This window comes from Columba livia, chromosome 12, assembly GCF_036013475.1.
Source record: "Columba livia isolate bColLiv1 breed racing homer chromosome 12, bColLiv1.pat.W.v2, whole genome shotgun sequence".
Classification (NCBI taxonomy): Eukaryota; Metazoa; Chordata; class Aves; order Columbiformes; family Columbidae; genus Columba; species Columba livia.
This window is the reverse complement of record NC_088613.1, coordinates 20,679,917-20,703,373: the sequence shown is the minus strand read 5'-3', so window position 1 is coordinate 20,703,373 and position 23,457 is coordinate 20,679,917. Positions and strand designations below refer to the sequence as shown.

Sequence of the window (23,457 nt, the reverse complement as noted above, 5' to 3'; positions counted from 1 at the left end):
TCTCCACCACTGCCATGGGCAGCCTGTTCCAATACCTGACAACCCTTTCTGTGAAGAATTTTCTCTTAATATTCAATCTAAACCTCCCCTGATACAATTTGAGGCCACCTCCTCTCATCACTTGCAACCTGGGAGAAGAGCCCAACACCCTCTATGCTCCAACCTCCTTTCATATAGTTGTAGACAGTGATAAGGTCTCCCCTTAGCTCCTTTTCTCCATGCTAAATAGCCCCAGTCCCCTCAACCACTCCTCATCAGACTTGTTCTCCAGACCCTTCACCAGCCTTGTCGCCATCCTCTGCACCCTCTCTAGTATTTCAATGTCCTTTTTATGATGAGGGGCCCAAAATATGCCTCCATCCTGTGCTCTGGCAGGGCTCTTGCAGTGCCTGTCAGGCTGCTGCCCATGCTGGGGGCTGCACTGCCCCCCTGCTCTTCCCTAGGGCATCCCTGCCCCCTCCTGCCCCGCTCCCAGCCCCTTCTCCTGCTCCAAACCCAGTGCTGGGACTCTGCTCTGTCTCCACCAGGTCCCCATTCACTAGCCCCCCCTGCTGCCTCTCCCATGTGGGCACTGCCACCCCTCACAGCCCATCCTCTGGGGTGACACTGAGCAGGGAGGGGATGACCTGCCCCATATGGCCTGGCAGCGTCAGGGCAAATCTGGGCTGGGCACGGTGTGGGGACACCAGTGAGGAGCTCACGCAGCTGTGGGGCACAGCTGCCCCCCAGGCACCTGGGGGGCTGCAGCCAGAGGCAGACAGTGATGCCCAGGCACTGGGTGCCTTGTGGGTGCCCTGTGGATGCTTCACAGAGGCACTGGTGGCCCCCAGTCGGGGTAGGGGGGTGGTGACAAGGGGCTGTCCTTCCATCCGGGGCCACTCAAATATTTGTGCAGGATGGTGACCAGGGAAGAGCAGTGCCCAGCAGAGACACCCGACAGCCAGAGTCGGCGGCACCATGGCAGCCTCAGCCCCTGTTGTGCTGGGTACCAGCCAAGGTGGCAGGGCCAGAGGGGTCACCTCTGCCCCCCTGGACACAGTCACCAGCCTGGCACTTCTCCTCTCCCTCCTCTTGCTTCTCCCTGGCTCCTTCCAGGTGGGTCTGAGCATGAGGGGTGGCTCCCAGGACCCGGGGGGCTCAGCACCCCTTTCTCTGACCCATCCACCCCTCTGGGTGCTGCAGGATCCTCAGGGAGCTGGGGGACACACAGCCTCCCGGCTGCCCCGCATGACGCCGTTCTGGAGGATGGTGGGCAGCAGACCCCTGGGTGCCCACTGCCGGCATGGCCTCGAGTGCATCACCAGGGCCTGCAGGTGAGCAGTGACCCCTGCCCGTTCCCCGCATCACCCCCTGCCCAGCCTAACCTGCACCCCTGGGACCCCACACGCATCTCCATCCCCACAGTGTCTCCAGCCCTGGATCTACCCATGTACCTCAACGTCCCCAGCCATGGGGCCCCACAAGTGCCGCACCACCACCAGCCCATTCAGCTTTGGGAGTTCTCCACTCTGGGACCCCCCGCCTCTATGCCACTCACTGCTGCCCTCAGCCCAGGGACCTCCAGTGTCCCCCAGCCCCAGTGCCCCCAGCCTGGGCACCCTCGTGGCTGAGCCCTAGCAGAGCCCAGCTTTGCCCCCCACCCCAGGTGCACCCAGCCCAGGGGTGACCCCTCCAGGGACCTTGGCACAATGCTCATGGCTGCTCTGCCCTGCAGGGCCGAGCGCTGTGCCCCACCACCGTTCGAGTGCTGACAGCCACCAGCAGCTCCAGGAAAGCCCACCCTGCACTGGGACCACTGGAGAGCAGAGTGTGCCATACCCTCACCACCAGGACAGGACCGCTCTGCAGCCATGTGCCCTGTGGGGCTGGGCTGGGGAAGGGCTGCAGCCCCAAGCCCCCTGGGGCAACGCCGTGGGTGGCTCAGCCACTCTGGATGTTTTACAGGCAATAAAGCACCTGTTCCCCTGCCTGCAACCAGCAGCTTCCTGCCTGCCTGAGCCAATACAGGTTACATGTGTTGGGGGCACATGAGCATTGGGGTGGCAGAGGGTGGCATGTGGGACCTGTGGGCTCCTGTCTCATGTTTGATGGGTGCTGAGTCTGCCATAGCACCCACTCAACCCCCACCTGCCTAAATGGGTCCTTAGGGTGAGGGATGCTGGGGTGGCTGCGGGCAGAAGGGACACAGGGTCCCCAGGAGCCCATGGCATCCGTACACTGCCAGTGCTTCTCTGTGTATGTGTGAGTGTTTGTGTGTACGCATGCATGTAGGTGTATATACATCCCTGTGCCTGTGTGTGTGTATTTGTGTGTGCATGTGACTCTGTGTGCACAGGAAGTATATGCTTGTGTGAACGTGTGTCTATGCATGTATAGATGTGTGTGTATGTGGGTGTGTACACGTGTCCATCAGTGTGTTTTCCTGTCTCTGCATGTGTATATGTGTGTGTGCCTCTATGTGCATGTGCACTGTGCACACATGGGAGTGCAAGGTTCTGCGTGTGCAGGGCGTGTACACATGGGTGTGCACAAGCAGGTTTGCCTGTGCACACACGTGCAGGCTGGTGTGCACATATCTGTACATGTGCATGTGTGTGCACGTCCATGTCTCTGTGTCTGTATGTCCTCACCTGTGCACGTCCATGTCTCTATGTGCATGTGTCTGTCCCTGCACCCACAGCGGCACACGTGTCCGTGTGTCCACCCATACACACACAGTGGCACACATGTGCGTCTGTACAACCCCACACCACTATGTGTGTCCGTCTGTCCACAGGAGGTTCCATTTAAATTTGAGGAGAAACTTCTTCAAAGTGAGGGTGGCAGAGCCTGGCCCAGGCTGCCCAGGGAGGTTGTGGAGTCTCCTTCTGTGCAGACATTCCAACCCGCCTGGACACCTTCCTGTGTAACCTCATCTGGGTGTTCCTGCTCCATGGGGGGATTGCACTGGATGAGCTTTCCAGGTCCCTTCCAGCCCCTGACATTCTGGGATTCCGTGATTCTGTCCGCCCGCAGCGCTGCGCAGACTCCAACCGGCAGGGGGCGCCGCTCGCCGCCCGTCACTCCTCCCCCGCCGGGGCCGCCGCGGCGGCGGGTCCTGCCCGCTTGGAAGTGTCCGCCCCGCCGGCCGGGAGCGCCGCGGGCGGCTGGGAGCGCAGGGCAGCGCGGGCGGGACGCCTCTCCGGAGGTGCCGCGGTGCCCAGGGCGGTTCAGCGGGTGCCGGCGAGCGAGCGGTGCCGCGGGGCGGGGGAGGCGCGGCGGGGCAGCCCCGACCTCGTTGCCGGTGCCGGCCCCGCCCCTTCAGCGCCGGCCCCGCCCCCTCGGCGCCGGCCCCGCCTCCTCGGCGCCGGCCCCGCCCCCTCAGCGCCGGGGCCGCCCCCTCGGCGCCGGCCCCGCCCTCTCAGCGCCGGCCTCGCCCCTCAGCAGCGGCGCCCCCTTCTTAGTGCTTGCCCCGCCCCCTCCGTGCCGGTCGGGCCGCTCGGTGCCGGCCGCGGTCCTGCCGCGCCGCTCGGTGCCAGTCCCGCCGCCGCCATGCGTAGCCGCAGCAACTCAGGCGTGCGGCTGGACGGGTACGCGCGGCTGGTGCAGCAGACGATCCTCCGGCACCAGGTGCGGGTGGGCTGGAACCCGCCTCGCCTCGGGCCCCTGAGTGCCCGCTGGCCGCCGGGCTGGGGAACCGCCAGGCCGGGTCAGGCGGGGTTAACTGGGAAAGGGGCCGCGGCCCCTCGGTTGTCCCTGTGCAGGACGCGGTGACGGGCCTGCTCCCCGCCAGTGCCGACCACCGCGATGCGTGGGTCCGGGACAACGTGTACAGCATCCTGGCCGTGTGGGGGCTGGGCCTGGCCTACCGCAAGAACGCGGACCGGGACGAGGACAAGGCCAAGGCCTACGAGCTGGAGCAGGTAGGAGGGAGCGGGCGGGACAGGGGGCACGGGCTGGCCGTCCCAGCCTGGCCGGTGGTACTAGGGAGCCGCCGCCGCCTCCCGGCTGGTTTGCTTGTGGCACGGCGCGGCTCTGGGGCCGAAAGGGCAGCTGTGCACTGAGGACAGGGACGGGGCTGTCCCCGGGCTGGAGGTGGCAAGAGGGAGACACGGCAGAGCCAGAGAGCTGCAGCTGGAGCCCAGCGCAAGGGTCCAGCTCTCTGGCCCGGGGGTGACCTGGGACACAGCCCTTCTCGCAGGGGCTGGGGAGCTGTCCCCTGCAGCCATGCCCTCGCTCCCCTGCACAGCACAGCAGCTCGGCCTCGCTGGCAGGCCGAGAGATCTTGCTTTGCTCTGCTGTCGCCTGGGGAGCGGGGGCCATGGAAATGTGAGCAAGGTCTCCGGTTACAGACGCCGGAGCCCTGCAAAGGTCAGCGGCCAGCTGATCCTGAGTCAGGGCTTCTCCTGGCTGCGTGGGGATTCATGAGGCTGTTTTCCTTGTTCCTGCAGAGCGTGGTGAAGCTGATGCGGGGACTGCTCCAGTGCATGATGAGACAGGTAGGGGCTGGGGAGCGCCCCTGAGGGTTGAGTGGTCTCCTTGCAGCCCAGCTCCGCTACACAGACTGTCAGTCCCAGCTGTGCTGTCTCTCCCCTGACCAGTGGAGGGAAGGCCTCCTTCTAGCAAGTCTTGAAATATGCTCTGACTTGGCATCTGTCCGTGGTGGAATGGAAGTCCCGGTACTGTGGGCTGGTGGCCAGTGGAGCCTTTGCCAGCTGCTCTCTGGCTGATGCTGAGACTCCACAGCTCTTTTCCCTGAGAGCACTTGGGGTGACCCTTTTCTCACCACATAGTGCCACTGTGGCTGTGGGCCCTCCGAGGCTGCACTCACTGCCTTGGTGCGTGAAGGGGCTCAGCCCAGAGGCTGTAGGATTTCTGCCCTGCTCCATGTGCTGGGCTGATGACACGGGGCAGCCCTTGGCTCTGCGGCTACCAGACATTTCTGGAGACAGCATTTGAACCCCTGCATCTCTTTGCCCTTCTTAAGGTGGACAAGGTGGAGGCGTTCAAGTACAGTCAGAGCACCAAGGACTGCCTGCATGCCAAGTACAACACCCACACCTGTGCCACCGTGGTGGGGGACCATGAGTGGGGCCACCTCCAGATGGATGCCACCTCCCTCTACCTGCTCATGCTGGCACAAATGACAGCCTCAGGTGACACTGTTGGGGATGCCATTTCAGCTGGGAGCCTGCTGATCTCCAGGGCCCTCCGTGTTCTCGGTTTGAGTACAGCTTCCTGGGTGCCAAACTACTGCGGTGGCCTCCCTGACTTCACTGTTTTCTTACACTCACAGCACCCATGGTCTATTTGGGCCCCTCAGTGTGCATTTCTCTAAGAGCCCCTGTTTGCCCGAAACCCCAGAGCTGCCATAGGGGGGTGGGGACAGAAGCCAGCCAGGACATGGCTCCAATGGAGCAGGTCTGCAGTGAAGAGGAGCGATCCAACCTGAGTTACTGCAGCCCCTTCCTAGAGATGGGTGCTTGTGGGCTTGGAGCAACTAATGTGAATTCTTCCCCCTGCTTCAGGCCTCCACATAATTCACAGCCTGGATGAAGTCAACTTTATCCAAAACCTCGTGTTCTACATTGAAGCAGCCTACAAAACTGCGGTGGGTAGCCTGTGCTGGGGAAGGGGAGTGTGTCCCAGGGGTGCAGGTGGTGGGCTGGTGTCTGGGGGCAGCTGTGGGTCCCTCCTGAGCCTCGGTGGGCAGAGTCCCGTGGGTCCTGCTGGGAGCACCACTGATGGGTGGGATTCAAAGGCTTGCTGGCTGTGCTGTGACCACTGCCTGCTCCAACGTGCCACTGCCCCTGCACAGGACTTCGGGATATGGGAGCGCGGGGACAAGACAAACCAGGGCATTACCGAACTGAATGCGAGCTCCGTCGGCATGGCCAAGGTGAGCTGGGGAGAGGTGCTGAGTGGGTGCTGGAGAGCAGCAGTGGCCCTTCACTGCTTTTTTTACAGGGAAGGCCGGGCATCTTGAACTATTGAGGCTCAGTGCCCCATGCAGTGTTGCACTCCTGGGAAGGAAGACCTTTCTCCTTGCGTGCTGGGATAAAACTTTGACCCTCTTGCCTCGGTTTTGCCTAAATTGGGAGTGAGAAATTAGTTGGTGTGCATGGCAGAAATATCCAGGGTCCTGTTGATGTCTGGCTGCCTGTGGCTTTGGAGATGTGGTCACACTCTGACCAGTGGTGCTCTGCAGCCACAGCGGGATTTAAATTTGCTTACATTTGGTCAGTGCATTACAGAGAGGGGCTGGCATGAGGTGGGAGCTCTTACAGACAAGCAGCATGGTAGAGGAGTCGCTGCTTTGGGTCTCGCCCTGCTTGCAGGCTGCCCTGGAGGCACTGGATGAGCTGGATCTCTTTGGAGCAAAGGGAGGCCCGCAGTCGGTGATACGGGTGCTGTCAGACGAGGTGCAGCACTGCCAGGTGAGACCCGCATGGGCTTTATGCCACTGCAGGATTAACCATCATCTGCTGGGGTTGTGGTTTGACTGATGCCCAGCAACCTAAACCCCTCCTCATTCCCCTGCACCCAGTCCATCCTCCACTCGATGCTGCCCAGGGCCTCCTCGTCCAAGGAGGTGGATGCTAGCGTGCTCTCTGTCATCTCCTACCCAGCGTTTGCTGTGGAGGACAGTGAGCTGGTGGAAATCACGAAGCAAGAGATCATCACGAAGCTGCAGGTGAGTGGCTTTGCCCTTGTCTCGCCCTTCCTGGGAGCCAGCTGCCCTGTTGTAGCCCTTTTTTCTCGAAAAACGTGCTCAGGGAGAGGGTGCTGGCTATGTCCTCTCCCAGTCTGTGACTTGTGGCAGGGCTGTGCAGAGAACCAGTCCAGCGTGCTGTGGCCCTAGGCTGTGATTGTATTGCCAGAGCACTAGGTGACCAAGTGAGGGGGTATTTGGCTGGAGGAGACCCCCCATGCATCTGCACTGAAGTTATAAGGCATCTCATGCTGCGCTTCCTGCTCAGCACCTCTTTCCTCCTCTTCCAGGGGCGCTATGGCTGCTGCCGCTTCCTCCGGGATGGATACAGGACCCCCAAAGAGGTAGGAGTCCCCAGCCCTGACAGACCTTGAGTGCCAAGCAGCAGCTGCCCTGGGTTGTGCTTGCAGCCCCCCCAGCAGCAGCACAAAGGCTGTGGGAAGATGAGAGCCCTGAGTAGCCATGGGCAGTGTTCTGTGTCTTGGCAAGGCTTCCCAAAGAGCCAGAGCCTCTGCAGAGGTGGCACATCCCACCCATGCCCAGAGCAGATGGGCAGAGCTTGGCTCTGCCTGCATCTTGGGACCTGGTAGCGTTGTGTATCTCCTGGGCTGGGGGAGATGGAGCCGCTGCCCTGTGTGGGAGCCCTGCCAAGGTGAGCCCTCCCTGGCTCTCCCAGGGCCAGAGGAGGTGACCGTACAGTGCTTGTCTGTGACAACCATGGCTCTGCCACATCACTGGAGGACACAAAGCAGCCTCTGCTTCTCCCAGCACAGCAGGCGGCTCGTGTACTGCCACACTTGGCTCTCAGTGGAGTGAGCAGAGGCTTTCCTCTGCTGCTTTGGGGAGGGAAAACAGGAAAATTTTATAAATAACAGTCGCATTTGATAATGCAGAACCAGGAAATTGTACTTGGAGGCTCTTAAATTGTCACTGACTTTTGAGCCCATCAGTTTAGTGCCTCTAAATGCTTCTCCTCTGCTGTTCCTCTTCAGACCTGACCATAATAGGCAGCGTGTGTGGCTGCATCTCTCTAGAGCCAGAGAAGAGCAGCAGCATCTCCAGCTTTCCCAGCGCCCACGAGCTTTGCCAGCATGCAGAGCTGTGGGTTATTTCTGGGGAGCAGGGAAGCACGGGAAGGGCAGCGCTGCCTGCGGAAGCACTGCAGCTGGCTGCAGTCTAGTGGGAATCTGAGAGCTTGTGGCTGGTGTGCAGGCACTATAGAAAACATCTGCTCCCTCTGTCCTTGCTGTCACCTCTGCTTGGCACTCTGCTAAGGCCAGCTCTCTTCCTTCTCTGTAGCAAACAGTTAAAGCAGTTGGCAGGGCGGTGGAGCGCAGATCCCTGCGCCCTGCACATCTGGGGTGGGAGGATTTGGTCTTGAGCACCTCCCTGTGTCAGGTGGGATGCTGCTCTCTGTCCCTGTGTCACCAGCTCAATCCCCACACCTGGGCCAGCCTGGTGATGCTGGAGGAGGCAGGTGCTGAGGAGCTGGGGCAGAGCAGGTGAGGCGAAGGCAGTGCAGGTGTCGCCAGTGCAGTGAGGGGGATGTTGTGATATTGTACAAGGCTCTGGGGTGCTATCCTGGGGCTGCCTTTGCCCAGGAAGGGTGAGTCCCTCTGGTGTCAGTGCAGGGGCCTCAGAAGGGGACACAGCCTGGAGGTAAAGCTGCTTTTTGGCTCTGTCTCAGCCATCAGACGCAGAGGAGGACTGGGAGGGCGTTTGGGGCTGGGGTCTCAGGGGAGCAGGAGACTTGTCTGTCCGAGAGGATCCTGCCACCCACCACCTTGCTGTCATGCCCTCCCTGCAGGACCCTAGTCGCCTCTACTACGAACCTGCAGAGCTGAAGCTGTTCGAGAACATCGAGTGCGAGTGGCCTCTCTTCTGGGCGTACCTGATCATCGATGGAGTTTTCAGTGGAAACATGGAGCAGGCAAGGGAGGCAGGACCTGCCGGGCTGATGGAAAGAAGTCCCTGGCAAGGGGGGGGTGTGGGGAAAGGGTGCAGGGAGCCATGACCCGGGGCAGATCCCGTCTCCTCTCTCCTCAGGTGGAGGAGTACCGGGAAGCCCTTGAGGGGATTCTCATCAAGGGGAAGAATGGGATGCGCCTGATGCCAGAGCTGTACAGTGTCCCGCCCGACAAGGTGAGCCGTACTGAGCTACAATGGGAGCGGGAATGTGTCGTTACCAGATAGTTAGGTTTTAACTGCTTATTAACCCAAATTGGTAGTAAAGCAGCACGTATAGGGCATGGAAAACTCATGTAAAAACACTGTGTCTTGGAGCTGTTATAAAATCACATTGGATAATAAAAAAATAAACTGCCTTTTTTCCCCAAAGCATTTCTTGCCCCCTTACACAAGAGTGCTTTGCTGCCAATCTGCTGGCCTGGAGTCAGAGTCCTCTGAGAGCTCAGGACACATGGACTTGGGCTGAGGGGGCTGCGCTGAGCTCCCGTTCAGTGGTGAGCGTGTTTACGTGGGCCTGGGCTGAGTGCAGCGGCCTCCTGATGCTCAGGAGGTACAGGAGAGGTGCTCTCCCTGCCAGCATCGAGAGCATCACCCCGCTGCTCCATGGGTGGCCCATGTTGGGAACCCAGACACAGTCTGTGCAGCTGCTTTGTTGTCTGACACAGGTGCCTGGGTGCAATCACGAGAAGAGGGGAAGAATGTAGCCAAGGATGTTTTGGACCCTCTGTAGCAAATGCTTTTGGAGGCTCTTGTTTTAAGCCTTGAGCTGCTGGACTTCAATATGTAATGATGATGCTTCCCTCAGCATCTGGTGTCTGTGGATCCCTCCCTGACCTCCTGACTTGTCTTCCAGGTGGATGAGGAGTACAGGAACCCCCACACTGTGGACAGGATACCCATGGGCAAGCTGCCGCTCATGTGGGGACAGTCCCTCTACATCCTGGGCTGCCTGATGGCTGAGGTAAGCTCAGCCCTGCTGGTGGAGAGGGCTGTGGGTCCAGGCACTGAGCTTTGAAAGGGCAAATGCTGCCACTCTGAGCCACCTACTATATGGAAGGTGTCACCTCCATCTCCTAAGACCTCTTAAAGGGGGGTTGTCCATAGGCATCACCCGTTCTACCCTGCCCATGAAATGTTTGTCTCCTCATGCCTCTTTTTCCTCAGGGGTTTCTAGCTCCCGGTGAAATAGATCCCCTCAACCGCCGGTTTGCGACTGTCCCCAAGCCCGATGTGGTGGTCCAAGGTGAGGGAAAGGGACGGGTCCCAAATCCTGTGCCTGGCAGGCCCGGGACTCTGCCTGTGCAGGATTCACAGGGGTGGCTCTGGGTGGCTCTGCTGGCTGGGTGGCTGCCGGTGCAGCCAGATCTCAGCCCTGGCAAGGTGGGTATAAGATGGGGTGCAAGTCCTTCCACTCCACCCTGTGTTGCCTCAGGGAAATGTCTCCTGCTACAAGCCCCTCTGCAGAGAGGTTGAGAACTGTCCTGTCCTCCTGCCGCTCAGCAGGGAAGGCTTGGGTGTAGAGAGTCTTAGGAGCAAGGTAGACCTCTGGAGTGGGAACTGATTCCCAAAGGACCTCAACTGCCTCTACGTGATGTGGCACCTTGAATGTGTCCTCAAAGGCCAGGGGCAGTGCTGTTGCACCTTTGTGCCCATGCCACACTGAGCCTGTCATCTCTCTGCAGTGTGCATCCTGGCAGAGACAGAGGGGATCAAGGCTGTCCTGAGGAAGGAGGGCATCGACGTGGAGACTGTGGCAGATGTCTACCCCATCAGAGTGCAGCCTGCTCGCATCCTTAGCCACATCTACGCCCGGCTGGGTGAGTTGGGCTCCTCGCTCTTGCAGCAAAGAGGCTGCAGAAGGGTCTGTCCCATCTCCTGGCACTTTTGCTCGTAGATGCTCATGTCCTGCCCTGCTGCTCTCTGTCTGGCTGACAAGAGCTCTGCCACACATTCCTGGGCCTGGTAAAGCTGCTCCTGCCCACAGGGAGCTGTGTGGCTGGCAGTGCTGTTCAGGGTGACTCTGAAGGGGATAAAGCTTTGGCATCGCAGTTTCACAGTCACCCCAGGGACAGGCACAGGCTCTGATCCATATGGATGGACCCAGTGTGGGCAGGAGCCAGCTTTTGTTCCTGTACCCAGATCTCAATGGAGGAGGCAAGCCAGAGCCCAGAGGAGGGTCTCCTGGCAGGCCCTGGCTGAGAGAGCCTGTAGCTCAGGCTGGACGGCTGTTGTTGGAGGGTTGGCAGGGCTGAGTGTGAGGGGAGGCTGTGCTCCAGAGCTCTGCACACTCATTCTCTGATGCTGTGGCCCCTTGGACATGGGGCTTGTTGTGCAGGAGCTGGAGACACAGCCTGGGCCACAGGAGAAACCTGATCCCCAGCAAGCTGCATACACACGCTAATTTAAGCCACCAAAAGGCCAAGTGTGACATGGGCAAAGGGGGCAGGGGAGCAGCCTGGCAGCTGCCAGGCCTGACATGACCAAGGGGGGATGCTGCTTCTGCACCATCCTGGGTTCTGGGAGTAATCCAGGAGCAACGGCAACTCTGATAGAGCTGTCATCTTTGAGGGGCCAGTCCTCTGCAGGGGAAAACCTGCCACAGCTTCTGACATCCCCAAAGAGGGAGGTGTGGCGTGTTGTGGAGGTTGGGGTGGGCTGTATGTCCCCGTTTCAGCAAGAGTCCCTGGGGAGGGCCTGACTGTCTCTAGCCCCCTGGGCATGGATGGGGAGCAGAATAGCACTGTCCCTTAGAGCTGTGCCAGCTCAACACAGGGTCCTGGGGTACCCCAACCACAAACCAGCCTTCTCCTGCTGGCTGGTAGCACAAGGGCCTGTCTCTGCTGCTGCACCCCCTTTTGTGGGGAGGCTTGCACTGAAACCTCCTCCTCCTGCCCTCCTAGGCCGCAACAAGCAGATGAGCCTGACGGGACGGCCCTACCGGAACATGGGTGTCCTTGGGACCTCCAAGCTCTACAACATCAGGAAGAACATCTTTACCTTTACCCCACAGGTGGGTGGCATTGCACAGGCTCATTCCAAGCCGTCAGGTGATCGGGAATTGGGCTGGAGGTTTCTCCACTCGCTGAGTGCTTGAGTTGTTCTCTGAACAGCCTGAGAGGATGGAGCAGCCTCAGCTCCATGATGTGAAACAGCGAAGTTGGTCCTGGCTGTGTGTGTGCTGGGAGGAGATGGTGTCAGCTTCTGATGATCAGTGTTGGGTGAAAATCTCTGCTCACTCTCACAAGGGCACCAGGAGGAGGTTGATGGTCGGACAGGGATCCGTCTGTCCCTTGTGTGCAGCACGGTGTGGGGACAAGCAGGGCTGTGAGCCTGGCACTGCGGGAAGCGTGATTTGCTTGGGATAGGCACAGCACGGGCCGGCTGTGTAGGGCCTGAGTGCCACTGCCGCTGCTGAGCTGTGCTGTTACCTCTGTAGCTGTTGGTGTCCAGTAGCTGCTCTGGGGTTTGAAGCTCCCTTTCTAGACCATACTGGCACCTACCAGGTAAGGTGGGATGAGCTACCGGTGCAAAGGAGCATCTCTCCTGGGCACACTGCGGCTGGCCTGGCTGGGCACCTGCAGGAAGACAGGGATGGCACCAAAGTGACTTAGTGGCTGGTGTAAGGGCTGCTTATGTCGCCTGCTGTCCTTGCAGTTCATAGACCAGCAGCAGTTCTACCTGGCTCTGGACAACAAGATGATTGTGGAGATGCTGAGGACAGACCTCTCCTACCTCTGCAGCCGCTGGAGGATGACGGGGCAGCCAACCATCACCTTCCCCATCTCCCACACCATGCTTGGTATGGATGCTCTAGCCTTTGCAGGGCGTTTGGCTAGAACAGGCCTGAGAATCGGGCTCTGCGGGAGGAAGAGGGTGGGCAGATGTCTCAGTAATGGGGACACGGTGGGCTGGAACAGTCAGTAGCTTCCTGTAAAGAGCTCACGGCTCAAAAGAGCCACACTGAGCTGGCAGCTGTCCTGGCAGCGAGCGGGCCTGCCAAGCACAAGTGCCTGCAGCTCAGGGGAGGTCTGCTGGCACAGGGGTATTTGGTCTCCGGGCAGCTGGGCTTGTTGGGAGGCCTTTTGGGAGCAAGACCAAAAAAAAGTAATTCCCCTGTTAAAGTGTTCTTGGAGCTCTTCCTGCATCTTGATTCTTCACTAAGACTGCCTTCTAAAGGCTTTCCTACACAACAGGGAGGGCAAAACAGCAACCCAGAAGGAGCAAAGAGCTTTGCAATGGCGCAGAGCAAAACTGGCTTCTCTGGAGCAACTCACAGCTTTCCTATGAGCCTGGGGCAGGGAAGGGACTCTGTTCTGCTTTCTGGCATTTTTGACTCTCCTCGTGTGCTTGAAGTGCCTTTGGTGTCTTGAGCATCTTCGCTGTGGGGCCTCCTGCCCCCAGTGGCATCGCCCCCTCCACTGCCTCGTGTGAGAGCCAGGGACAGGGCAGGGGCTGGTTGGGTGCTGCTGTCTGGTACTGTCAGCGTCAGCCCAAGGTGAAATCCCAGGAGCCTGGAGTGCACCTTGTCCTGGTGTTCCTGGAATCCAGCCTGGACAGTCCTGAATTTCCCTTTCTGGGTGGTGCTTTTGGTGCCACGGCCTGGCCATACACCCCAAAGCAAGAGTCTGGCCGATGCCTTGTGCTTTGTGTGCTGTGTTACCCTCTTTGAGCAGGAGAGCCTGATTGCCTGTGTCTTTGTCCCCAACAGATGAAACCGGCAGCAACGTGCACCCCACAGTGCTGGCAACGCTGCGGAAGCTGCAGGACGGGTACTTCGGTGGCGCAAGGTGAGCGCAGCTTCCTGGGGTGCAGGAGGGGAGCGGGCTGGTGGCCCCCAAGAGCCTGGTTGTGAGGGTACCTGCTGAGCCTGAGCATCAGGTGCTGGAGGACAAGCTGTGGATGATACATTGGGCTGTGCTAGGCTGTCAGTGCACCCCGGGGCTGCTATCCCAACAGAGGAGATGCAAGAGAGGACATATGTCTTCCTTCCATTAAACCCATGGCTGCAGGATCTCTCTAATTGCTTTTGGGCAGCCCTTCTGTGCCAACCTGTGGCTGGAGGACTTGCAGGCAGCTGAAGCAGGCCCTGGGGCTTGTTCCTGGGCGAGTGTGTCTCCCCGTGCCAAAGGGCCTGCCCCAGGTCCAAGGAGACAAAGCCAAGGGTATTGCCTCCCCCTTCTTTCTGTGTGACCTCCCCTCCTCTCGCCCAGGATCCAGACGGGTAAGTTGTCGGAGTTCCTGACAACGTCGTGCCGAACGCACCTCAGCTTTATGGACCCTGGGCCAGAGGGTAAGGTCTTTGCCAAGAGTTACGAGCTCAGCATTGGCAGCTTTGAGGAGCTAGACGCCGAGGAGTGGCTGCATGGCTTGCAGATAGCAGAGGATGGTAAGGGGGAACAGGCCGGTCGCTGCTGTGGCGTGGCAAATGCCACCCATAAACCTGTAAAACCAAACCTCCCTGCCAGCAGCTACTACTGTGTTCTTTATATACTTGGGCTTTCACAGTGTTTTGGTTCCCATCTGACTCTGCATCAATTAATCTTATCAGGGTGGCACTCATGGTGACACCAGTGGTGTGGGACTGTGTGAATTGATGCAGCTGCTGTACCCCCTTGCTGGAGGGGTTTCCCAGCCAGCCAGGGCTGAGGCTGGTGGACACAGCATGGACAGTACTCTGGAGCAAGCCGTTGCAACTTCCGTAGGCTGTTGCATGGGGACGAGATGAAGGCTCAGCAATGTCTCCACTCAGGAGATTTAGCCGAGCATCTTTGCTGCACAAGTGATGGTGCAGAAAGTGATGTCTCAGTGCCTGAGATGATGGGGAAGAGACACGACGTCCCCGAGCAATCTCTGAGTGTTGTTTTTCCAAAGCCTTTGCCCCTCCCTGGGCAGAGCTAACCCACTGGGTGCCAAATTGCAGCCCTGCTGCTGTGGATAGGGTGCCTGAGAGGGCCTTGGCCCACCACAGCATGATGGACCCACCTTGTCCTGAGACCACGGTGGGGTGCCTGTTGTGCTCCCCTTGCAGGCAGGTCTGTGTTTGTCCTCCTGCGTGACCTAGTGCTGGTCATCTTCCCAGCCTTCCCGTCAGTCTGCTCTGCCTCTGCTGCTCCTGTAGCCAGTGTTTGCACAGCTGCAACTCTGAATACTTATTTCTCTTGCCCCGCTCTTGCTTTGCCTGTGGTTTCCTTGCAGGCTGCACCCGAGCTTCTCCAACGGGCGACAGGGCCTGCCTGGCCTCTGCAGCAGCTAGAAGATGCTCGATTTTAAGTTTTTCCTGTGGTCAGATGCTGCAGCCAGGCAGGATGATGTTCTCAAGCCTGATGTCTGGGGGACTCCTCCAGCCGAGCCTTCAGGCGCTGGCACAAGGTGTCCACACCAGGTGTGGACAGGGGATGCTGTGCTGTTGGCCTCGGATGCCACCTGCAGCTCAGCTCCTGGGGCAGATGCACCGTGGAGCTTGGCTGGCAGCTGCAGAGCAGCGAGGCTCTGCCTTGCCCCACTAGCTGCAAGTGCATTGACAGCTCTGCCAAGTAGTGCCTTGCCTTGCCGTGAGACAACTTACCCCAGGGCATCTCCCTCCCCAGTGGGCAGGGTGTTAATCTCCCAGCTGAGCGGAGATGTGGTCTCTGAGCAGCCTCCCCCATGTCATAGTCAGGCATTGGTGGCTCTGGGGCGCTCCATGTGACATTGGGAGCAGTGGGAGGCACTGGAGGCTGGGCAAAGAGCAAGGCAGAAACTAACTCCTCTAACTCCTAATTAGAAAAAGTGGTAATTTCTAATTAGAAATAACCGTTGCAACACCCGCTCTGCCTCACTCCAGTGCTGGAGTCCTGCTTGGATGGGGCCCTTGGTGTGCTGGGGTGCTCCTAAGTGGTCTCTCCTGCAACAGGCTGCCCCTGGCTGTGCCTCCTCTTGCCCAGAGGGACAGAGCGCAAGGGTTTCACCATGGGGTTTGAGCAGACCTTGTCCTTGTGCAGGCATGGACAAGACACACACCCCATCATTTCCTTCATCCAGGTGGGACTTGGAGGGAGCCCCAGCTGGCGGGCAGTGTTGCAGGCAGCGGAGCAGTGCAGAAACAGGCGTGCCACGGCTGCTGTGCTTTGTAAGCCTGGCTTCTGGCACTGTCCCCCTTGCTGCCAGCACTAGCCCCATGTTGTTGCTTTGTGCAGCCAGCAAAGCTTTGCCCGTGTCAAGGCACAGCTGAGGAGCTCTCCAGGGCCTGGGGGTGCCCTGCCATAAAGCAGCTGATCCCCCCCTTCTGCCTCCCCTTCCAGCGGACACATACGATGAGGTTGCTCAGTACCTGGACCACCTGCTGCAGCGCACGGTTCCGCAGTCGAACCTCCCTCCCACTGCCCAGCGGGGAGGGCTGAACCGCTTCCGAGCTGCTGTCCATACCACCCGTGACCTCATGTCCCTGGCATCCAAGGCCAAGGACCTTCACATCCAGGGTGGGTAATGCCAGCGCCCTCAGCACCTTCGCTCAAGCCCAGGGGTGAGGCTGAGGCGCTTTGGGAGCTTTCCCAGCTGGGTGATGCTGGGGCCCCAGGGAAGCGTGTCATGGGCTGCAAAGCAGCCCAGTCTTTGCCTGGGCAAAGGCACAGTATGTCCATCATGTCAGTCCTGGCCGTGAAGTATCTTGGAGTTGGTGCTTGTGCAGTCCTCAGTGAAACTGCTGCATGATGGGTGATGGCAGCTCACTGTGGCATTCCCCTAACTGGGTGGGCAGAGGCTGCTGGGGGAGCAGAGTGTCAGATGGGAGGTGGTTTGGGGCACAGCAGTGGTGGTTGGGGTTGAGAAGTGTCTGCACCAACCTTGCCTTTCTTTTAGATGTTGGCATGTACGTCCCCAGCAAGATCTTCCAGGCGTCCCAGCAGTCGGTCAAGCTGCTGAGTTCACCTGTCCAGCAGGATGTGGATGGCAAGGTGAGCCCTGTCCCTCTGGGTCTGTCTGAGTAATGCTGTCCTTTCAGCTGGAGCCAGAGGGTCCTTGTGGGGCTGCATGGGGAAGGCTTGGTGTTTGGCAAGGGCAATATCCATGGGTGAAGGACCTTGCCTCCATAACCAGACTGCACTTGGTGTGGAGTGCTGATGGTGCTAACCAGGAGCACGGGCCTCCCTTCCCCCAGAGCCACATGCTCCATGCAGAGATGAACCTGCCCCGTGACAAGGATGGCAACGTGGACTGCAAGGCACTGGTGGACCAGCTGCGCATTTGCCCCACACTGCAGGAGCAAGCAGACATCCTCTACATGCTCCACATCCTCAAGTACACTGAGCTCCAATTCCTGCTGGCTCACTGAGCAGAGAAAGCCAGCGCAGCTGTGCATGCGTCCCCACCTGCAAACCTGGAGGCTGCCAGGGAGCTGCTGCAGGGCACGTTGCTGGCTGTAACCCCACATCTCCTTTATTGCAGGGGTCCCGACTGGCACACCGGGCTCGACAGCGAGCCTGGCCCCACTGTCAAGGAGCTCCTCACTGAGCTGTATGTGCGCGTGGGGAACACGCGCCAGTGGGCTCTGATCCGCTACATCTCTGGCATCCTCAAGAAGAAGGTGGAAGCTCTGGATGAGGTAACAACCATGCAGCTGGCCTGTAGCAGGCTGAGTCTTTCGTGGAGGAGGCAGCAGAGTGGGCAGGCAAACTGTGGCTGCATCAGCTCTGTCTCCCTCTGCCTTGTCCTGAGGATCCCCAACCCTTAGCTGTTGGTGACGCTTAGGACAATCCTTTCTGCCCCCAGGCCTGCACTGACCTCCTGTCTCACCAGAAGCACTTGACGGTGGGTCTGCCCCCGGAGCCGCGTGAGAAGACAATCTCTGCGTGCGTGTGGCACCTCTCCCTCCCCGTGGTTGCTGGGCTGGACGGGAGGCTGCTGCTCCAGAGTCTGCGGGCAGGAGCAGCTCTGGGTGGCTGTCCCCAGCCTGTCTCTCTCCTCTCTGGGCTGTACAGACCAGGAGGGACGCAGGGCTCACTCTGCCGTCCCTCACCTGCTCTGCTATTCATTCCCTCCCCAGCCCGATGCCCTACGAGGAGCTCGTTCGCCTCATTGATGAAGCCAGCGAGAAGAACCTCAGCGTGTCCATCCTCACCCAGGTGAGGGGCCAGGGCGGCAGATCACCCCACAGCTGGATGTCTGGCCTGGCGAGGAGCAGTGGGGTGATCTGCCTCTTCCCCTCCAGGAGATCATGGTTTACTTGGCCATGTACATACGCACAGAGCCTGTACTCTTTGCTGAGATGTTCCGCATCCGCATAGGGCTCATCATCCAGGTGATGGCAACAGAGCTGGCGCACTCCCTGCACTGCTCGGGTACGTGTGGCAGGCACAGCACCATGGCTGGGGTGGGTGCTGCGGTGCTGGGGGCCCCATCAGCCAGCAAGGAGAAGCCCTGCTAAAAAAGGGCAGCTCAGCACCAGGATGAGACCCTGCATGAAGAGGTCTGCAGCCAGGACTGTTCTCAGGCAGCACAAGGGGGTTGTTTCACTGTGGTCTCTTGAGGCGTGTGTTGGGCTGGCAGGGGGAAGAGTCCCTGTTGTAGGCAGCACCTGGGGTTGGCGTATGTCCTTGGAGGACGAGATCCTGTACCAGTGCTTCCCCTGCTAACAGAATGGGGTGCTGGGTAGAAATGTCCCAGGAGGGCTGTAAAGTGAGGCACAACATCACAACTCTGTTCTCTCCAGCTGGAGAAGCCACCGAGAACCTGATGAATCTCAGCCCATCCGACATGAAGAGCCTGCTCTACCACATCGTCTCTGGGAAGGAGTTCGGGGTGGAAAAAAGTGGTAAGACACTCAGCAGGGGTGCAAGAGCATCTCTGGGCAAAGCTGGGTCCTGGTGCAGAGCGTGGCCACATCCAGGTGTTCCCACCTGTAGGGGACGTCCCTGATCTCCTGCACGTTCAGCACAGCGGCTTCTGCACTGCAGTGGTCCATCCAGAAGCTGTGCTCTTCAGCAGGGTGCTGCTGAGCTGATCTCCAGGAATCAAACACAAGTCCTATGGCTATTGGGGCTTTGCTTAGTTTTGCCCTTGGCCTGGTTGGGCCTGAATTGAAGCAGTTCTGTGCTGGGCTCATGGATCTCTGATGCTGGCTGGGACAGAGAGCAAGGGTGTGCAGAGGGACCAGTGCCTTAGCAGCGATGAGGGACAGCCGTGCCCGCTCTAGACCTCTCTTCCCCTCTAGTGCGATCAGTCGACTCATCGGTCACCGCTGCTATCTCCATCTGTGAGGTGGGGGCTGTTGGGGCCACCAAGCCTGAGCGTGCTGGCATCGTCAGGCTGAAAAGTGAGATCAAACAGGTGAGGGCAGGTGGTGCAGGCTGCTCCTGCCAGCTTTTCTGGGGGACAAGCAGCTACAGGACAGGCAGGATTGATGGGAGGGCAGGAGGGAGCTCTTGGGTTTCAGAGAGCTTACAGTTGCTTCCAGGAGCTCCTTTTGGCCCCAGTCCTGCCCTGGGGGGAGAACTGGGGTAAATCTGTTAGTGGGGTGGAGGTTGCTCTGATGGTGCAGTGTCAGGGAGCACAGGGGTGCTTGAGAAGGTGCGTGGGTGGGCAGGACCATGCAGTGTCCCAGGTGTGGCTGGTGTCCTGGTGGGCCTCCTTCAGCAGCAGAAACTTCATCTCCTTCTTCTTTCACAGCAACTGGAAAAACGTAGGCAGTCTCTGACTGGGAATAAGGTGAAGCCATCCTGGTCCTTCTGTAGCCTCAGCTTTTACCGCTCATGCCACATAGCAGGACAGCTTCCGAGCATGCATGAGTTAACAAGCTTTCCTAAACAAACCTGCTGAGCAAGCTGCTGCAGCACTGAGCTGGCTTCCCCGCTCCGCATGCTCAGGGTTGCTCTGTTCGGGGCAGGGGAGGGGGCTGGCTCCCCAGAAGGGGTCCGCGTGGCTGGAGATGCTGCAGGGCGCAGCACAGCCGGGGAGCTCCCTTGTGAGTGGGACCTGCCACGTTTGGGCTGTCGGGGTGGGTGTAGTGGCGTTACAGCCAGCCGGGAGCTGTGCTCCATAGCTGTTATGGCTGAACAGATACCACGATACCCTCAAAAACACGCACAGCATGGTGGCATGACCACCAGTGGCCCTGCGGGGCAGTTGGTGGATCCTGTCTGTAGCCTCCCCAGCTATTTCCTCTTGGGGGAAGAGGCTCCTGCCCAGCTACAAAGGACAAGGACCAACTCTGGTGCCTGGCACGTGCCCAGGAGGAGCCCTGAGCTCTAGGGTGTCCTCAGACAGACAGGGTCTGCGGGGACCAGGCTGATGCAGCAGGGTTATGGCCACCCCGCCACAGTGTGAAACCTGGCATCACAGAGGGACCATGTATGTGGTGAGGTGGGCTGTCTGTGGGTAGCAACCTTGCTGCTGGTCCTCCAGTCTGCCCGAGACTAAATCCCTGTCTGCGGCAGCAGCCAACGGAGCAGTAGCAGTCCTGCTCCTGTGTGCTGGCCGGCGTGAGACCACTGCTGCCACAGCACCGGCGTTTGGGAGCCCTGCAGCCACTCCATGCCCTGGTGTGGTCCTTCCTCTCTGATGCTGATGTGAGGCTTCCCACAGCTCGCCTCTTGAAACTACCTCTCCATCTCCAGCTAATTGCAGTCCCTGGAATAACTGCCCTGTGACCTGAGCTTGGTCCGTGCTGCCGCTGCTTGCTGCTCTGGCTGCCCCGCTCTGGCACAGTCTGATTTTTGCCTCTCCCTTTCTCCTTCAGCCTCTCAGTTTGCAGTCCACGGAGGCCGACCTGACGTCCTCTCTGGTAATCTGCATTTGTTGGCTGCACACACAGGATATGTCCTGTTTGTGGCTGCAGAAAGGAGCTGTGCTCCGGGGGTGCTGCGGGGCGGGCTTTGCCACGGGCAGGGGGTGGCAGCTCTGCCCTGGGAACCAGGCTGGGCGAGCACAAACTCTTGGGCAGCAGTGGGCCACGTTCTTGTGGGGTATTTGATTTTACAGCAGTCTCTATGGTCCTTGTTTTGTCTGCCCAGTCTGGTGGGCACTCAGAGCTGCTGGGCAAGGGCTCCTTTTCAAGCATGCTGGAAGGCCAGGGCAGTAAGGACAGCCGCCAGGGCCAGTGGCAGCGGAGACGGCGACTGGATGGGGCCCTCAACCGTGTCCCTATGGGCTTCTACCAGCAAGTGTGGAAGGTTCTGCAGAAGGTGAGCTGGACATCTGGCTGGCTCCTCTCCATGCATGTGAGCCTGTGGTCCCAGGCACCAGCCTTGCCAGCGGGCACCCAGTGCTGGTCCCCGATGTTGTGTAGATACGTAGATATGTCTGGAAAGCTGGGGAAGACTTGGACCTGCCCTGTAGGCGTGCAGGACCTACCTGAGGCTGTGCCGAACCTTGCATAAGGGGGCTAGGTCTGCTCAGGTGCTTTATATGTCAGCCAGGCAGGGGCAAGGCTGGGACCACAGCTGATGCAGCTCCAGGTACAGCTTATCCTCAGCATGGTAAGCCAGGGAGCAGAGCCCTGTGCTGTTTGCGGGTGGGCTCCAGGTGGTGCCGAACTGGTGGGAAAGGAATAATGCTGTACAAAGAGTCCGGGGAGCACAGGCAGCACGTGCCAGTGCTCAAGTGGAAGCAAGTTGGTGGGCTGGATATACCTGTCTTAGCACAGTGCTTCTCCAGGTCATAACCATGGCCTCTCCTTCTTGTTCTGCAGTGCCATGGCCTCTCTGTGGAGGGCTTTGTTCTTCCCTCTTCAACAACCAGAGAGGTAGGAGGCTTATGTGAAGGGGAGACAGGGCAGGTGGGTTGGTGTTGGGTGCTGGGTTGTCCTGGGTGAGTGCCCAGCATAGCTCAGGACTTGTGCTGGTGATACAGTGCATTTCTCTCTCCCTCCTCACAGATGACCCCAGGGGAAATGAAATTTGCTGTGCACGTGGAGTCGGTTCTCAACCGTGTGTCCCAGCCAGAGTACAGGCAGCTGCTGGTGGAGACCATCTTAGTGCTCACCATGCTGGTGGACATGGAGGTGCACACCATTGGCAACATCATAGCTGTGGAGAAGATCCTGCAAATAGCAAATGACCTCTTCTATGAGGAGCAGGTAGGGGCCAGGGCTGCTGGCTGCGTTCCCCACAGCTGCGCAGGGTTCACCCACCTGGAGGGTCCTGCCTGTTGCACCTATTGTGTTCACGGGGCACAGTGAAGATGTAGTGTCCTTCTGCCACTCACTATCGATGTGCAGCAGAGGATGTTTGGGGTGGAAGCTGGTGAGGGGGCTGTCCTTATTCCTAATGCTGCCTTTCTCCTTCCCTGTCCAAATCCCAGAAAGCCCTGGGCGCTGATGACCACATGCTGGAGAGGGATCCTGCCACGGGCATCTGCTGCCTGCTGTACGACAGCGCGCCGAGCGGCCGCTTCGGCACCATGACCTACCTGTCCAAGTCGGTGGCCATCTATGTGTACGACTTCCTGCCCGCCGACGGCTGCTCCATGCAGTAGCTCTTGCGGCTCCTCTCCTCAGGTTGCAGGCACTGCAGGAGGATTGTTTCATACAGCTTTTAAAGGTGGACATTAGGCTAGTTTGCAGGCAGCCTGCGTGGCCATCTCTCCTCCCAGTCCTGGCCTGCGGTGGGCGCGGGGCTCTCCCGCAGGAGGCACGTGTGCTGAGCGGAGCTGGGCCTGCCCGCAGCCTGCGGAGCGAGGGCTGGCAGGGAAAGGCTGAGCTTTCAAACCTGCTTGTGTTAAAGTGTCTGCCTGCGTGGCTCCTCCTTGGCTATTGCCCCTGGGGGGCCTGTGTCTGAGGGAAACAGAAAGTCCCCTCGCCAGGTGTGTGTGCTCGGCCCTGCAGCGCTCCTGCCCAGCTCACGCTCTCCCTGCCTCCAGCAGGTTTGAGGTTTTTAACCTGTTCCGTGCTGCTTTTTATTCCAAATCTGCAGGGTTTATACTAGTGTAGGCTGGAGCTCTTGCTCCTCCTGCTGCTGATGGAAAAGCTTTGTTAGAAGAAGAGGGGATGCTGCCTGAGGCTCTCTCCCAGCACACCCAAAATCAAAGCAGTCCTGTGCAGCCCATCATGCCCCTTTCAGGAGTCTGGTGTGTGTAGCTGGGGAGGCTGGGGGAGGCAGGAGCATCCCAAGGTGGTAACAGATCTCTGTTAGCACCAAGCTGTGAGTGCAGAGCTTCTGTCTGGCTGGGGGATATCGCCGGCAGCCGCTCCCTGCTGTCTCCTCTGCCCTGGCAGCATTGCTAATGGGCAAGTCATAGAATGATTTGGGTTGGAAGAGACCCTTAAGATCATTGAGCCCAACCGTAATCTTAACTCCAGCACTAAACCATGTCCCTAAGAACCTCGTCTCTGTGTCTGTTCAACCCTCCAGGGATGGTGACTCCAGCACTGCCCTGGGTGGCCTGTTCCAATGCCCCACAGCCCTTTGGGGAAGAAACTGTTCCTAAATCCAACCTCAGCCTCCCCTGGCGCAACTTGAGGCTGTTTCCTCTCATCCTAAAGTCACAGGTTCCCCAGTTCATATGTGCCCTGTGCAGCAGCTCTGAGCTGGCTGCTTGGCCCAGCATTAGCTGTGCTGTCACGGATGTGCTGAGCCCTGAGCTCTGCCCCACACCCACAGCCGTGCGCAGGACAGGGTGGGGACATCAGGAGTGTCCCAGCTCTGCTGTTCTGCAGGTCAAACCCCACACGCAATAACATGATTGGACTGATTGGGATCAGGCACACAGAACACAAAGTGGTGGGCGGAGTGGGGTTATAGAATCACAGAACAGTTTGGGGTGAAGGGCCCTTCCCAGCTCCCCAGTGCCCCCCCTGCCATGAGCAGGGACATCTTCACCAGCTCAGG

At 59.3% G+C, this 23,457-nt stretch overlaps 1 protein-coding gene and 1 long non-coding RNA gene across 5 annotated transcripts; both read left to right on the top strand.

Annotated features, from left to right (window-relative positions):
* The first annotated feature begins 921 nt into the window (after positions 1 to 921).
* LOC135580678 (uncharacterized) lies at positions 922 to 1,960 on the top strand. Its single transcript, XR_010475568.1, has 3 exons — positions 922 to 1,095; positions 1,183 to 1,313; positions 1,715 to 1,960. It is a non-coding gene; the product is annotated as an uncharacterized LOC135580678 (long non-coding RNA).
* A 1,475-nt stretch (positions 1,961 to 3,435) lies between these two features.
* Positions 3,436 to 22,950, top strand: PHKA1 (phosphorylase kinase regulatory subunit alpha 1). Of its 4 annotated transcripts, none has more exons than XM_065028155.1 (33): positions 3,436 to 3,569; positions 3,744 to 3,902; positions 4,431 to 4,478; positions 4,967 to 5,135; positions 5,508 to 5,590; positions 5,798 to 5,878; positions 6,318 to 6,416; positions 6,527 to 6,673; positions 6,982 to 7,035; positions 8,499 to 8,621; positions 8,738 to 8,833; positions 9,513 to 9,620; positions 9,824 to 9,902; positions 10,342 to 10,476; positions 11,560 to 11,669; positions 12,314 to 12,458; positions 13,368 to 13,446; positions 13,870 to 14,045; positions 15,940 to 16,116; positions 16,496 to 16,590; positions 16,794 to 16,933; positions 17,081 to 17,237; positions 17,405 to 17,484; positions 17,679 to 17,757; positions 17,844 to 17,973; positions 18,345 to 18,446; positions 18,846 to 18,961; positions 19,301 to 19,339; positions 20,370 to 20,414; positions 20,644 to 20,814; positions 21,321 to 21,374; positions 21,507 to 21,707; positions 21,932 to 22,950. In XM_065028155.1, exons 3-33 carry the CDS (start codon positions 4,446 to 4,448, stop codon positions 22,103 to 22,105), a joined length of 3,477 nt encoding a protein of 1,158 aa, XP_064884227.1. In that variant the 5' UTR covers positions 3,436 to 3,569; positions 3,744 to 3,902; positions 4,431 to 4,445; the 3' UTR covers positions 22,106 to 22,950. The 4 variants fall into 4 exon arrangements, with proteins under 4 accessions (XP_064884227.1, XP_064884226.1, XP_064884225.1 ...); XM_065028154.1 differs by having other exon boundaries at positions 3,437 to 3,609; positions 13,870 to 13,949; XM_065028153.1 differs by having other exon boundaries at positions 3,437 to 3,609.
* The last annotated feature ends 507 nt before the right edge of the window (positions 22,951 to 23,457 follow it).